Here is a 17,047-nt window from a genome sequence, read left to right as displayed (position 1 = left end):
CCATGCTGACAAAACAAAACTAACTGATGAATAACAACAATAATGATCAGTCCTCAAAATGCAAAGAGCAAACAAATCAACACTCAACATGCAAACTGTCAACGTGAAAACATCGTCACTAGTAAATCAACAATCTGTCAGGCCCTGCCATCATGGAAGATGTTGAACCTAAAGTCCAAAAGATGTATGAAAGCACAACCAAAGTGATCGAGGACTGATCTACATCCCTCCTAATTGAGAAAGGAGTGTAAGGTCATGTGTCACGGTGAGATGTGTGGGATAAAAGAAGGTGATGATCAGGCTTTGGTAAGATAGAAAGTATGAAAGTATCAAGGGTGAAATGTCTGAGTATGAAATGAAAGGTAGGCAGATATCCGAGATCATCCAAGTATGCCGAGAAGACTGAACCCAAGGTGTCAATAGCTCCATAATCCATCGAAAGCAATAATCACAAATAGAAAGTCAAGTCTCGATGTCAAAACATCCGACTAGGTGGCTATGCCCTAGTATGCAATGAGGATAACATGAAACAATCCAATGATCTCCATATCATCTGGTATATGCTCCAGTGTAAAGAACCAATCTGATCTCTCTCCAAAAGATGGACATGCCCCAGTGTAAAGGATCCAATAGGGTGGCTATGCTGCAATGAAAAATACTCTCCATCCCGGCTATGCCCCAGTGTAAAGTAGCGTATCTGAGTCAATAACTGCTGAGAAAGACCATGCCTAGTACGGGTCAACAAATCGATCAATCTCTACTTCTGATGCCAAAAATGGAAGTATCTCAACATAATCCATATGAATCAGAACCCTTGGGCTCTATGAATGTGAATGAAGTGGCTATGCCCCAATATAAACCATCTGAAGTGTCTATGCTCCAAGATAAATCAAAGTCCATCACCAATGAGAAGGCTATGCCTCAAAATAAATTGTCATCTCAAAAATCAACCATCAATGAGTAGAGTATGTCTCAATGCAAAATATCGAGTGGAGTGACTATATCTCCAATAAAAGTGCTCTCTGAAATGGCTATGCCCCAGTGTAGGGTCATCCCACAACTCCTGATCCATCATAAAACAAGTGAAGAGGCGAATTGACTATGCCTCAGTGCAAAACGTCATCCCACTAAGAAACCGTCATCAATGTACAAGGTATGCCCCAGTATAGATAACGTCACGCCTGAAAATCCATGACTGATAAGAGGGGTATGCCCTAGTGTAAATCATATCATAGCTCCTCATCCATCATACTCTAGAAATAATCTCCGACCAATCTCAAGTATTGCCCATGTGTGAGCCGTCAAGTACAACGTGTGAAGTCATGGCCTCAGGGTGGTCTTAAGACATGGGATGTAACGTAAGCCAAGGTAATAGGGTGAACGAAACGAAAGGAAACTAGGCTCAAAGATCCCAATGACATAATCCCTATATCCCTCATGCATGAAATGCAATGCATAGAAAACGTCATGAGTCCCGGACCTAGGGGTCCCCACACGAAAAGTGATGATAAAAGAATGGACACATCAAAGAAGCAAGAATAAAGTGTGGACACTGAACCCAAATCAAACATCGAGCAAGATGAGAAAATAAATAAATAGATGAGGTAGAGTGAAATGGAGGAATAGAACAAAGATAAAAGAAGGCAAAGAGATAGAAAAGTGAGTGATGGTCAACCCACATCAAAGCATGGAAAGTAGTCACATCCGAAATAGATAGAATGATGGATAAAGTAAAAATCTAGAGGTACTAAAGAAAAGTCGCTCGCCTTTCTCACAAAAATTGAATGGGCAACTCATACTCTCACCCAAAATATACCAAAATAGAATCTCCAAAAGAAGCTCTCATAGGAATTCTCTCTAACACATTATCTTAATGAAGCAAACTAGCACGTCCATACACATGCCTAATGGAGAATAAGAATATGAACAATGCGCTATTTTTTTTTTTTTTTTTTTTGTTTTTTGTTTTTTTTTTTTTTTTTTTTTTTTTTTTTTTTTTTTTTTTTTTTTTTGCGCATACTCTTACACACTAAAGGTCCCCAGTGGAGTCGCCATTTTGTGGACCCCGTATTTTGCTCGATGCATTCCCACTCGATGGCGAAACTCGCTTTTTATTTTATTTGATGAAATTTTGATTTTTAGAAAAAGACTTGGAGTCGCCACTTATTTTTGTTTTATTTTTTTTAAGGGAAAAACTAAATAAGAAATAAAGCCCTAAGTGTGACTTCTGAAGGAAAAAACAGGTCTGTAAAAAACCAAGTCTGGGTCCGGGGGTCAGGTTACTTATTGGGAAGGTACGGTGGTGAGCCGTAGTACCCCTCTAAGCCCGCATACGTACAACCTCTACTAAATGAATTAAGGGAATTGTGGTAATTAATTAATTAATTATGGATACCAAGAAAAATAATCAATGTAGAAGTCACGGTGAATATTAATATACACAAAAATAATGACGAAATCTAATTATAAGAATACACAAAATAAATGACAAAAGAATTATGCAAAATGATTTATTGAACTAAATAAATAAATAGTAAAAAAAATAGTTTTCAATAAATTTCAAAGGATTTTATTAAAAATGATTTTGAATGAGTGATTTCAATTTATTTATTTACAAGATATTTTTTTTAAGTGATTTGATTCAATTTCATTTATATTTAATTTTCGAAAAAAAATGTTATTTACACTTATTGTATCAAAAGAATTTATTACAAAATTTCAATTTGGGCACAAAAATTATTTTTATTTGTTTAAAAAATAAAAAAAGAATGAATTTTTACAATTTTATTTACAAAAATATTTCAATTTGATTTCATTTAAGAAAAGTGATTTATATAAATTATTTAAAAAGACATAACTTTATTTACAAAAGAATTTTTAATTAAAAGGAAAAAATAAAAATAAAAATAAATAAATAAATAAAAATCATCTATTTCTAAAAATGATTTTTAATCCAATTTTAATTAAGTAAAAAGAATTTATTTTTTTTTTAAAAAAATTTGGACTATTTTATTAAAAATTATTTTTTGGGACAACTTTATTTACAAAACAATATTTGGACAATTTTTGTTAAACAAAGAAATTTTTGGACAAATATTATTTAAAAACAAATTTTCAAATTCCATTAAAAACATTTCTTTTTTATTTTTCTAAATGCATTTTTTTGAATTTTTATAAATAAAAAAAACTTTCTTTTATTAAAAATAATATTTTTAAATTGTTGTTTTATTGAAACACATTTACTGACTTCTTCCTCTCATTTAAACAAAATTTCTAGTTTGTTTGATGTTCAATTTTGTACACACTCAATAAATACATACGAACGAATATTTACATAAACTAATAAAAATAAAACCAAATAAAAAGTGGGAAATAAAATATGTACCAAAATAAACTTACAACAAACTCCACGTGTCATCAATTCGTACTCAGCCAACAAGATTGCAGAGTGGGTACATGCAAAAACAAGAACAACACAAATGTAAATATCCAGAGATGTATAAAATCTCAAACAAATATTCATACCCAAATTCCAATTTCAAATTAGTCTCATAAATTTCGTCAATTAAAATGAGCCCAAATTACTATAGGTCTTAACCCAGAACATCCAAATTAATAACCAAAGATACAAACACAATCAACCAAACCTAAAATTGGATAAATTAAAATAAATTATGCTAGACCCAAATTTAATATTCCATAATCTAAGCCTACTTTAATATACACCACAATTGTCCCATGTCCAAATTAAACAATTCAAATTGGCCAAGCCCATATCAAATATTCAAATAATCCAACAAATCTCACCCACATTATGGGCCCCAAAATTCACATCAATTAACATGTCTACATAAAAAATACATGGTCAAGAAAAATAATATTTCAAACCCAATCCAATAGGCCCAAACAAATAACAACTTAACAATAGGCCCAAGTCCAAATAAACAATATGCAATTGATATAATCCAAATTTCCCCAAATTAATCACCAAATACAATATACCCACAAACCCAAATTAACAAATTTCAAATTAATTCACTAACAATAAATTAAATTAAATTACGTATTAATCTACTGATTACTACCCAAAAAGTGCTATTTTACACCTTTAAGTCATTATGTTTTAAGCACTTTTGTGTAGTAATTCTTCACCTTTATTCCAATTGGCATGTTAAGGACCTAGCAATGACTTCTAATCATATTTTTGGCTATTTTTAGTGTTTTGACATCTTTTTGGATCATTAAGACAAGCCAATCAAAGAAGAAAAGCAAAGAAAAGCAAAGAGAAGCAAGGAGGAAATCAGAGGACAGCAGCTGCAGTCTTCTTTGGAATTTTTGGAGCACTTCCCGAAGTCCATTTTCTACATTCTATATACCGTTTCAAAGTTCAAGAAGTCAAGAATCCAACGCTTCAAACCGTGTATGATTTGGAGCTGAAACGAGGAAGTTATGGCCTTCGGAAGACAACTGCTCCAGGTGTGCGAAATTTTCGCACACCCCCTCAGCCGTGCGAAAGGTGTGCGAATGGTGTGCTAGTTTCGCACACCCCCTTCAGGTGTGCAAAAATTTCGCACACCCCATGCGTGGTGCGAAATCTCCTCTGTTTTTGCCGACTCCACTTTAGATATTTTCTTAAGTATTTTTTGATGTAATTTCCTTTCTTCTCCTTGTAACAAGCCAATGAAAAGCTTTGCTTTTGTAAAAACTATATAAGGGGTGGAAATCACCTCTTGAAGACATGGAACACGCGTGTTATGCTTAACACTTAGCAATATACAGAGCTCTCTCGTTTTCTATTTTCTCTTTACTATTTTCTTTTTCTTGGAAGCCAAACAACCTCTGAGGATGTTTTCTCAGAGGATGAGAGGCTAAACTCTTGGTTTCTTGGAGTGAAGGAAGCTAGGTGAAAAGTCCAGATGCAAAGGTGGAAAATGCTCGTGCATTAAATTTAGGTAGTTGAAGTTCATAAATGGCTTTTAAATCCAAAGTTTAGCTTTAAATCCCTTAGAATCACTTTGAATGGCCAATACATGGTAAGCTTCAGGTCTTTATGGATGCTTATTGCTAGATCCATATTAGTCCATTAGTTATCATGTACGAGCCATTGGAAAGTGGTTCAAGGTGAAGACCTATATAGTGTCTAAAGCCATTAATGGACCTTGACTACCATTTCTATTGATTTTTATGGATTAAATCTTCATTGTTAAACCTATACCGGTTCGGGAAATAACTATAGGTTAAATCCCCAATGCGAGGAGAAAAATCCGGAATTTTCCACTTTGCATTCTAAACTTGATCCTAGCAATCCTTAGCTCCAAGAAACTTTCTTTCTTCCATTTTTAATTAGTTTATGTTAATTTAGTTTCAAACACTTTCAAAACAAATTTTATTTTCTTTTAAACTTTAAGTTTTTGATAAAGGAAATCATTAAATTCAATTTCTAATCTCAAGTATATCACTGGTAGAATGAAAACCCATCCCAGAGTTCGACCCTAGAGCCACTATACTATAGTAGCTTTGCTACACTAGTATGAGGTCATAGGTTTTATAAATGTTTTTTATTAAATGACCCGACTGGATCATCTTGCGCGAATCATCTACCAACAACAAATTAACCCCAAATTTCATATTAATTCAACAATCCAAATTTCACAAACAACAATTACTATTAAAATAAAATAAAATAACAACAATAATAATAACAATAATAATAATAATAACAATAACAATGATAATAATAATAATGATAATAATAATAATAATAATAATAATAATAATAATAATAATAATAATTAATGGAAAATGAGTGATACGGGGAAGTGAGAGAATGAGAGAAAAATAGAGGGGTCACCGGCCGGCAAGGCTCGCCGACCGCAATTGGCCGACGACCCTACTAGCAATAGTGAGATTGATGGCTTTTTGAAAAACAAATAATAATAATAATAATAATAATAATAATAATAATAATAAAATTAAAAGAAAAAAAAAAAAGAAAATGAGGGATGAAGGGCACTAGGAATGGCGTCGGGAGTTGAGTGGCAGTGTGTGGGAAGTTGGGGAGGAAAAATGGAGAAAAAAAAAGGAAAAGGGAAAAATAAAAATAAAAATGGGCGCCGGCGTTTGTGGAGAAAAAATGGAGAAAATTGGGGGATGAAAATAAAAAGAAGTGAATCGGGGGCACTTGTTGGGAGTGGAGTTGTAGAGAGGGGGAAAAAAGAGAAAATTGGGGGGCCGGAGAGGAGAGAAAAAATGGGGGGCAAAAGTCTTGGGAATTGGGGGGAAAGGAAAATGGGGGTGGACCAAAGGGAGTTTTGGGGAAGAGAGAGAAGAGTGCGAAGGAAAAAAAAAAAAAAAAGGCCAAAATGAAAAATCCAAAATAAAATAAAAATAAAAATATATAAAATAAAAAGGAAATGTGAAATGATGGCCGGTGGTGAGGAGCATGGGAGGAGAGAGAAAAAATGGGTGGGTGAGGTAGGTGGAGGAGAAAAAGGAGGAGAGAGGAGAGAGAAAAAAAAATATAATATAATATAATATAATATAATAATAATAATAATAAATAAATAAAATTAATAAATAAAAATAAAAATAAAAAAATTTACAAAATAATAAAAACTAAAAATTAAAGGGTGAATAAGCTTAAAATAACACATGTAATCGGGATTTAAAATTAGGCTTAAAATTAATGTAAAAATAAAATTAGGACAAATTTTAAGGTCTACAATACAATTTTCTTAATTTAGCCATTATGTTATACTTTTCAATGCATATCCTTGAGTGATGATTCTTAAAAATAAAAGAAAGTTGTGCACCTTGACATTTTTTGTGTGTCATCAGTGTTATCTGTAAAAGAAAGGTCAACAAATTTAAAAAAAAATATCTTGACCAGCTTCCATTTTTTGATGTAGAATAATCAAAGATTTTCTGATTTTGAGATTTTTGATGCAAAATTTTCAAGCAAGTTAATGTATTTTTATCCTCAAATTGGAACTGATTTTCAGGAAGTGGACACCAATTTGATAATCAAAATTGGTGGAGTACTTTGAACTTTCCAAATTGGATGCAGAAGTTTCAGGCAAGTTGGTTGTGTTTGTATAATTGAGGCTACTTTTTTGGTGGGTTTCGTCCTATTGCTGATTTTTAGGAATGATATATCTTATAAAGACCCATGGATAAGTCTTTAATAAATATCCCATCCTTGAATTTAATAGAAAAGAACACTTACCAACAAGTCAATGATGGATGCAATAATTCCAATTTTGCAAATCTAGCCCTTCACATACCTTTCAACCTATTCCTTATTATTTTTATTCCAAAGGTTTTGAAGTTAACCATAGTAAATAAAAAATAAATAAATTGTTAATCATCTTTACTATCACAAATACTACCCTTACAAAAAATGTTTAAATTATTAAATAATTTTTAATATCATGACTCACAACCATTTTTAACAAAAAAAAAATTATAATAATAATAATATAGAATTAATATAGGATGACTACATATATATATATAGACTTAATTACTTGCATCGGTAAAGTTTGGTATACAACTAAGAAGCGCAACTTTATTTGTTATCTTAAAACTCTATTTAACATATATTTATATCTATATAAAAAGCAAATTTGCTAATAAAACAAAAGGTACCATAAATTACATGGTCGAATTTAATTACTTACTATCATTAGACCTTGTCATATAGATAATACTCCTCCACACTTTTTATGTCTATTTACTGCTTTTGAGTCTCTTTCCATGGCCGCAACCTACATGAAAAAAAATGGTAATAAGTTGAGACTTTTTAGATATTCACTGCATCTCATCAAGAGTTTAGAACATTCAATAAATAAGAATTGAAAGAAAAATAAATGGAGGTAAAAAGAATAAAGGTACATTGAAGTTCAAAGTTTGAAGAAATGGGATAAATAAGAGGGAAAATAGGCTGGAGGAAATTTTTATCAAGAATAGGTCATTTTTGAGATTGAAATATGTAGAGGGCTAAATTTGCAAGATTAGGATTCTTTCATTCATTTTAATCAAAATAGGCTGGAGGAAATTTTTATCAAGAATAGGTTATTCTACATGTTGTTTACCTCTAAATGCACTGAAAGTAGAAGGATAAGTTTCTCGCTGGTTAATAATCAGATCCACGCATTTATTTTGTTTTATTTGTTTTTTTTTCTTTTCTATTTTCCCTCCTCCCGCCGAGAAAACGAAAAACCAAAAAAAAAAACATAAAAAAGAAAGAAAAAACGAATTAGACCACCACTTGAAACGAACCAGCGATTCCCACGTGACATCATGAATAGAACTCCTTTATTGAAAAATAGTATATTACTTAGAACCTTCCTCGGATGCAACCGTCTCTACCTTCGAAAACTGGAGACACAACTTCACACAAGGGAACCTTGGTCCTCAATCTATAAATTCCACCTCTTGTTCTCACATCTCTCCTCACCTCAAACCACTCTCTGCAAACCAACCAATCCTCCTTGTCTTCCTCTTTTGATCCTTTTCATTTCAAATTCTAAGATCATGGGTGTTTTCACTTACGAGAGTGAGGTCACTTCCTCGGTTCCCCCAGCCAAGATGTTCAAGGCCGCTATCCTCGATTCTGACAACCTCATTCCCAAGATAAGGCCTCAAGATATCAAGAGTGTGGAAATCCTACAAGGACAGGGAGGTCCCGGAACCATCAAGAAGATTCACTTTGGTGAAGGTTAGTTTCTATTATAATCATTGCAGCACATATAACCATTGTTGCATGGTGCCATGAACATGTTAACAGATAGACTAACGGGGGTTCTTTAATTTTTTCTTTTTCTTGTTTCCAGGCAGAAAATTCAAAAGCATGACACACAGGGTTGATGCGATTGACGAAGAGAACTACACATTCAGCTACACTGTGATTGACGGAGATGTTTTGACGAGCGGCATTGAATCAATTTCTCATGAGCTCAAAGTGGTGTCTTCTCCTGATGGAGGATGCATCTACAAGAATACCAAAAAGTACCACACCAAGGCCGGTGTAGAGATCAGTGAAGAGCACGTTAAGGGCGGCAAAGAGCAGTCTCTCGCAGTGTTCAAGGCTATTGAAGCCTACATCTTGGCACACCCTGATGCCTATTAAGTAAAATTGCCTGTGGTAATTGAGAAATTAGTCTCTTGAGTCCACCTTCATATTCATAGCATCAGTCTTAATAAGTTTGGATCTTTTGTGTTTTTTGCCGTATGGTCAAAGTAGCCTCGGCTTAGAAATAAGAGTTTCCTAGGTGTGATCCTTAGGAGTACTTGTAATGTTTTATTTAAATGAAGAGTCGTTGTTATATTGCCTTAATAAATAAATATATTGGAAATCATCTTTTTACTAATCAAGCAATATTCTGGCACTCCATCGAGTCCAAATTAGTCAATAAGATTGTTGTTAGTGAATTACTGCAGAGAGCTATTTATTTTGATATATGCATGATCGATTATGTAAACTGGAAATACTTTATTTGGAAAAACATTTTTAATTTTATTTATTTATTTTAAAAAAAATTGGTTTCTATTGAATGATTATTTAATTTCTTATAACACAATGACTTCTACCTTAGGACCCACAATAGGGTTAAGAGGTATGCCCAATGCTTCAATTTAATAGAAAGAACACCAATCAACAAGTCAATGATGGATGGAATAATTCTAATTTTGCAAATCTAACCCTCTACATAGTTTAACCTCAAAAATGACATAGTTTAACCTAAAAAATGACTCATTCTCGACAAAAGTACTTTTCAACCTATTCCTTATTATTTTTATTCCAAAGGTTTTGAAGTTAACTTCCATCCAAATCACTCTGAACAAACTTAAGGAATGTTAAGCCCATAGTTGAGATGACACATGCTATTTTCATTTGCATGGGCATCCAAATAGAAGGATCGGTATTACAATTTCCATCTATGTGCTTATCCTATCACCATACACAACAAAGAAATTTATATTTCCATTTACATGAAATAAAAAAAATCTCTATTACAAATTTCATGCCTTGTTAGTCCGTAGTGTGCCAAAGCTATAATGATCTCAAGGATATAAAAGGATTGATGGTTTGCATGTTTTCTAATTATCATCATCTTGATCACATCAACTATAACAACGTATACTCTTATCTTCTCCACAAAAAAGGATATTTTTTTTTCTTTGGTCTTCTTTTCAGCCACCTTGTTTAAGGTATTATCCAATCCATATCATTTGAAATTCAATAGATAGACTATGAATATGAAGACAACAATGAGTTAGTAGTAAAGTATTGGGAACATTGAATGTGACATGAAATGTTATAATATCCACAAGTAGTAACAACCTATGCACATGGAATATGGTCAAGATCAAATTGTCGACATGTGCTCAAACTAGTGTCTAAATTCACTTGGGTAAATATTGATGACCAACCCCTTGATATGTGTTCTCTTATGCTCTCACCAATCGGTCAACTACTTGCATGTGAAACATCATGTCTAACTTGTAAGTATGTGTTGAATATTATTTCTTTATCTAAAACATATTGGAATTTCCCAACATGGCTACATGAATTTGCCGCTTGCATTTTGTTAGGATAAAACCCTTGAAAACATCATGATGTAATAGAATAAGTTTTAATTAATAGCTTTATTTATTTATGATTCCCATTTCTATCTTTATTTACATGAATTGTTATCTAACTATTCATATCTTTATCACTTACATTGTATGTGACTTATGGTGCATTAGGAGTTATATAGAAGATTCAAGTCATGTGTTCCTTACAAGATAATAAGTAGTTCACATTCAGTTAATGGATTTAGGTAATCCATTAGAGACTATAGTGCACTACCTTCTAATTTAAGGGATGACTTGCCTTGATCATTGAGATAGTTTTCCCATGGTGAGTGTACTAGTATGTACAGTTACGCATCAAATAGGACCTACGATGAATCATGATATTAGTTTTTGGGTAATGATGATTCACTAAACTTCTATGTTGCATGAGCTTTCAAACTTGAGAGAATATTTAGATAATGTTAAGGTTTTTAGTGGATTTTGTTAAAATATAACCCTATAAAGCATGATATGGTATAACAGATTTTAGTTTCATTAATAAATTTATTTATGTAAGATTTTAGTTTCCTTTATTATCTTATTTACATTAATTGGTTATCTAAATATTCACGCCCCTACTACTTGCATTTTACATGACTTGAGTGTATTAGGAGTTTCATAAAAAATACAAGTCATGGGTTTCTTATAAGATGATAAGTTGTTCATAGTTGGTTTATGGATTTTGAGAATCCATTAAAGGTTATTTATAGTACATTATTTCCTAATTGGAGAGATGATTTGTCTTGGTCATTAAGATTGTTTTTCCATGATGAATATACTAGTGTGTATGGTTACCCATTGGACATGACCTTTGGTGAATCATGACATGTTAGCTATTGAGTAGTCATGATTCACCAAACTACTAAACTACATGAACTCTATCCTTGATAGGACATTGGAACTATGCTAAAGTTAATAGGAGGCTTTGATTTATGGGTGAGACCTTAAGGTACTCATATATTCCCTACAGATTGGGTCGTTGTTGATAAAGGTTGGTGGTAACAAATATTATTAAGAGCAGCACTATGATATCTCATGGGATTATGACAATATGTTCCTTTGAGGTGATCCTAAGAACATGTGATTAATAAAATTATGGTTGTGGTAATTCTCTAAGTGGAATTTGATACATGCTTTGTGTGAGTTGGAGTATGTCAATTGATTACATTATAGGAGGATTTGTAACTCAAGGATTGAAGAGGTAATTTTAAGAGGAAAATAACATAAAACTTATTAGATTATAGACACTAGTTCATGAAGAGTCTACATACAGTAGATAATGGTTCACAAACCCGAGTTTTATCTCATTATAATATCATAGGATATTAGAGTGTAGTTAACTCTCCTTAGTGGAGTGTTGAGTTAACTTCAAAATTAGATTTTGAGGGAGCTGATATTTTCATATGAGTCTCAATGATCTCCTTTCAAGCTTCTAATTTGTGATGACACATTTGTTTAAGGGTAGTATAGGTTTGTAATTCATAGAGTGTGCATAATTAAGGGCATTTTGGTGGATTAAGTTAATTAATTAATTAAGATATACGGCTAATTAATTAAATGCAAAATTGCATTGGATCTTATGAATGATCTTTCTAGATTGGTCTAATTAATTAATTGGAATTAAATAGGGTTAATTAGCTAATTAAGACCTAAATAGGCTAGATTAAGTAACCTAAGCCTGGGTTAGGCTTAAGTCACTTAAACCCATAAAGAAGTTTATATAAACTCTTTAGGGGTTTAGGGTTTCATTTTTACATCCTTATCTTCTAGACTTCAGAAAAGAAAACCCTAGCATCCCTTTAGAGAACGTTACCCTTCTCTTTTGCCAAAGATCATTGAAAGGAAAGATCAAGTGGAAGATCTTTGGGTATATGAGATCTACGACACCTATAGTTTACTTCATCATATTGGATTCGATTTGGAAACATCTAGGTCATAGGTATGTCACTCAAAATCTCTAAACCTACATTTTATTATGGTTTTCAATGTCATATTTTTCTGTTATGTTAGATTTAGAGAGTCTAGAAATAGATTTCATGCATCTTACAAGATCTAAGAATAGGGAACGAAGTAATTGAGGTTGTCTTGTAACTTTAACCTATGAATGAGACCATAAAGTAGTCATATATTCCTTGCGGATAAGATCACTATTGATTAAGTTAGGTGACAAAATATTTTAATACAAGCCCTATGAGATATCTCATGGGTTTGAGATAACATGTTTTCTTAGGTGATCCTAAGAACATGTGATTAGAAAATTTATGGTCATAGTAATTTCTTAACTGGAATTTGACATATGTTCTTATAGAGTTAGAGTATATCAATTGATCATATAATAGGAGGATCTAAGACTAAAATATTGGAGAGGTAATCTTGAGAGGTTCACAACATCTACCTCATTAATTTATGAATACTAATTCATGGGCAGTCTACATGTAGTGGACAGTAAGTCACAAACTCAAGTTTATACTCATTCTAATATCATAGGATATTGGAGTATAATTGACTCTCTATAGTAGGATATTGAGTCAACTTCAGAATTGGATTTTGAGGGAGTTAGTTATTTTTTATAAGTCCCTATGTTCCCCACTCAAGCTCATATTTTATGGTGGCACTTTATTAAGGAATTCTTATATTCCTTATTCATATGCGTGCATAAGGGCGTCTTTGTAAAAATGTAAGGTTGCACAAGAGCTTATGAATTGTTTTTTTGGGTTAGGCTAATTAATTAATTGAAACTCAATAAGGATAATTAATTAATTAGTACTTAGGTGGACTAAATTAAATGACTTAAACCTACGATGGACTCAAGTCACTTATGTTCATAAGAAAGCCTATATAGAACTTTTTAGGGGTTAGGGCTTAAGAAGTTCTTTTGTTTTTTAGATTTTGGAAAAGAACCCTAGTCCCCATCCTCTCTAACAAGGATTACCTCATCCCATACTAGGACCCAAGAAAGAGAGCTATCAAGTAGAACACTGCTGGTTTTTAAGATCTGTGACGCATCTCCTTCTACTAGATTTGATCTAAGAACATCAAGATCACAAATATGGCTTTTTCATCTCTAGATCTACATTTTTAAATACTATTACTACTATCATGCATAGATCTAGAGAACTATAAGATAGTATACATGCACCCTAACGGTCCAAAGATGAGAGTCGAGATATCCAGACATTCTCAACACATTTTTATTAAACATTCAACAAGTAATAACTTAGGATCTATTTGGATACATTTCATGTTTTCTATTTTTAAAAATAGAAAATAAATTTTAGTACAAATTTATGACGACAATTTTTTGTTATTGACATTAATTTTTTAAATAATTAAAAATATTAAAAATTATATTAAAAAATTATCTTGTCAAATTAATTTTAATTTATAAAATATTAGAATTTAATTAATTTTTTATATTTTATCAATTTTTGAATAAGTTTATATTTTTAATATTTTAAAATAAAAATATTCATAATTAAATATAATTAAAAGGATAAATATATATAAAAAATTAAAGAGATAATAAATGTTTTAAAATAAGATTAATGATGATACATTTAATATTAAAACTATAATTTATTTAATTTAAGTGTATAAAATAAATAATGATATATATATATATATATATATATATATGATTTTTTTTAATATTCATATTTTTATATTTAATTATCATATAAATGATATAAAAAAAAGACTTATTAAAAAAATTATAATGATTGTTGTTTGGGATTAATAGATCAAAACGAAGTTGTTTTGAAGGTAGGTTTGGGAATGAAGTAAAGAAAATGAAGCAATGACAATTGAAAATGAAATAAATACAGGGGGAAAATGGAAGAGATGTGGGGAAGATGATTGTTGAGAATTTCAATGGTAGAGATGAAACCCAACTGCCCACCTTCCCCTCGATCATTATTGCAGGGAACTCTTTTGGCTGGATCGCGCATCAATTGTAGCACAACGCCGATACACACAATCCCTACTTCTAACGTTTCCTAACGTTCTACAAAAACCCTCGCCCTAATTTCTGTGGCAGAAGAATTGTAATACTAGATCAGAGAGAGAGAAACAAAAACACTTTAGGAGATTAGTAGGTTTGTTGTGGCACTCTCTATGCGTATGTGTTTATATATACACACGCATATGAGACTGTTGGACACGGGATTAGGGTTTTGCTAGGGTTTCAAGTTACAAACATCAAATGAGATTGACCAAAATGCCCTTCACACAACCCCTTATTTGCGTCGTTAACGCAATGACCTAGCTTAACAACCAGAAGTTGGTTGTGTTTGTATAATTGAGGCTGCTTTTTGATGCGTTTCATCTTATAAAGACACATAGATAATTTTATGCAAATCCTAATACACTTAAGTCATATAAAATGCAAGCACTAGGGGTGTGAATATTTAGATAACCAATTAATGTAAATAAGATATTAAAGGAAACTAAAATCTTACATAAATAAATTTATTAATGAAACTAAAATATGTTATATCATGTCATGCTTTGTAGGGCTATATTTTAACAAAATCCACTAAAGACCTTAGCATTATTTGAATATTCTCTTAAGTTTGAATGCTCATGCAACATAGAAGTTTAGTGAATCATAATTACCCAAAAGCTAATGTCATGATTCATCGTAAGTCTTGTTTGATGTGTGATTGTACATACTAGTGCATTCACCATGAGAAAATTATCTTAATGATGAAGACAAGTCATCCCTTAAATTAGGAGGTAGTATACTATAGTCTCTAATAGATTACCTAAATTCATGAACTGACTGTGAACTATTTATCATCTTGTAAGAAACACATGACTTGAATCTTCTATATAACTCCTAAGGCACCCTAAGTCACATACAATGCAAGTTATAGAGATATGAATACTTAGATAACAATTCATGTAAATAAGGATAGAAATAGGAATCATAAATAAATAAAGTTATTAATTAAACCTTATTTTATTACATCATGATGTTTTCAAGGGTTTTATCCTAACAAAATGCAAACGGCAAATTCATGTAGCCATGTTGGGAAATTTCAATATGTTTTAGATAACGAAATAATATTCAACACATACTTGCAAGTTAGACATGATGTTTCACATGCAAGCAGTTGACCGATTGGTGAGAGTGTAAGAGAGCACATATCAAGGGGTTGGTCATCAATATTTACCCAAGTGAATTTAGACACTAGTTTGAGCACATGTCGACAATTTGATCTTGACCATATTCCATGTGCATAGGTTGTTACTACTTGTGGATATTATAACATTTCATGTCACATTCAATGTTCCCAATACTTTACTACTAACTCATTGTTGTCTTCATATTCATAGTCTATCTATTGAATTTCAAATGATGTGGATTGGATGATACCTTAAACAAGGTGGCTAAAAAGAAGACCAAAGAAAAAAAAATCCTTTTTTGTGGAGAAGGTAAGAGTGTATGTTGTTATAGTCGATGTGATCAATATGGCGATAATTAGAAAACATGCAAACCATCAATCCTTTTATATCCTTGAGATCATTATAGCTTTGGCACACTATGGACTAACAAGGCATGAAAATTGTAATAGTGATTATTTATTTATTTATTTCATGTAAATGGAAATATAAATTTCTTTGTTGTTTATGTTGATAGGATAATCACATAAATGGAAATTGTAATACTAATCCTTCTATTTGGATGCCCATGCAAATGAAAATTGCATGTTTCATCTCAATTATGGGCTTAACATTCCTTAAGTTTGTTCATAGTGATTTGGATGATAGTTAACTTCAAAGACTTTGGAAAATAATATTAAGGAATAGATTGAAAGGTAATTTTTTTGAGAATGAGTCATTTTTTAAGTTGAACTATGTGGAGGGTTAGATTTACAAAATTAGAATTATTTCATCCATCATTGACTTGTGAGAAAATAAAGGCTATGCTTAATTAAGAAAAACACCCAAAAGAAGGAAGGGGGGAGGGAGGAGAGGGGGGGGGGGGGGGGTGAATTGGGTTTTTCAAAAAAAATTTCAACACAACAAGTTGAAGCACAATATAAATAAAGAATAGAGATATGGAGTTAGAGAATTCAAACTCGGGTTTACGTCCACTCTCCTCAATCTCCTAACCGAGTGAGGGTTCCAAACCTCTTGAAGGCTTTAACGCTCAATTTCTACAAGGATGAATCCCTCAACCTAGCTCAAAGATAGCTTAAATACAAAACAAAGCTAAGATGACTCACAAAGGTGCACTAAAGGATATGCAAGTGATGATTTAATGCACTAAGAAAGAAATGAGAGTTTTTAGGCCAAGAACAGGTAGGTAGACAATTTATTACAAGTGTTCTCTATGTCATAAATGAAGTGGAGCTCTCAATTTATAGGTTTCTAAGCTTGGGAGCCAAAAACAGCAAAAGGAAGCCACTACCGGTCGAGCTAG

At 32.0% G+C, this 17,047-nt stretch overlaps 1 protein-coding gene and 1 non-coding gene across 2 annotated transcripts; one reads left to right on the top strand and one right to left on the bottom strand.

Moving 5' to 3' along the window:
* The first annotated feature begins 8,502 nt into the window (after nt 1–8,502).
* Nucleotides 8,503–9,371, top strand: LOC117914791 (major allergen Pru av 1-like). The gene is made up of 2 exons (XM_034830264.1): nt 8,503–8,719; nt 8,835–9,371. The coding sequence occupies exons 1-2, from the start codon at nt 8,536–8,538 to the stop codon at nt 9,128–9,130; spliced, it is 480 nt and encodes a 159-aa protein (XP_034686155.1). The 5' UTR covers nt 8,503–8,535; the 3' UTR covers nt 9,131–9,371.
* Nucleotides 9,372–14,458: 5,087 nt separating this feature from the next.
* Nucleotides 14,459–14,606, bottom strand: LOC117915494. Its single transcript, XR_004651404.1, has one exon. It is a non-coding gene; the product is annotated as a small nucleolar RNA snoR135 (small nucleolar RNA).
* Between the last annotated feature and the right edge of the window lie 2,441 nt (nt 14,607–17,047).

The sequence above is a fragment of the Vitis riparia genome, chromosome 5, assembly GCF_004353265.1.
Source record: "Vitis riparia cultivar Riparia Gloire de Montpellier isolate 1030 chromosome 5, EGFV_Vit.rip_1.0, whole genome shotgun sequence".
In the NCBI taxonomy this organism is placed as follows: Eukaryota; Viridiplantae; Streptophyta; class Magnoliopsida; order Vitales; family Vitaceae; genus Vitis; species Vitis riparia.
This window is presented reverse-complemented; position numbering and strand designations above follow the sequence as displayed.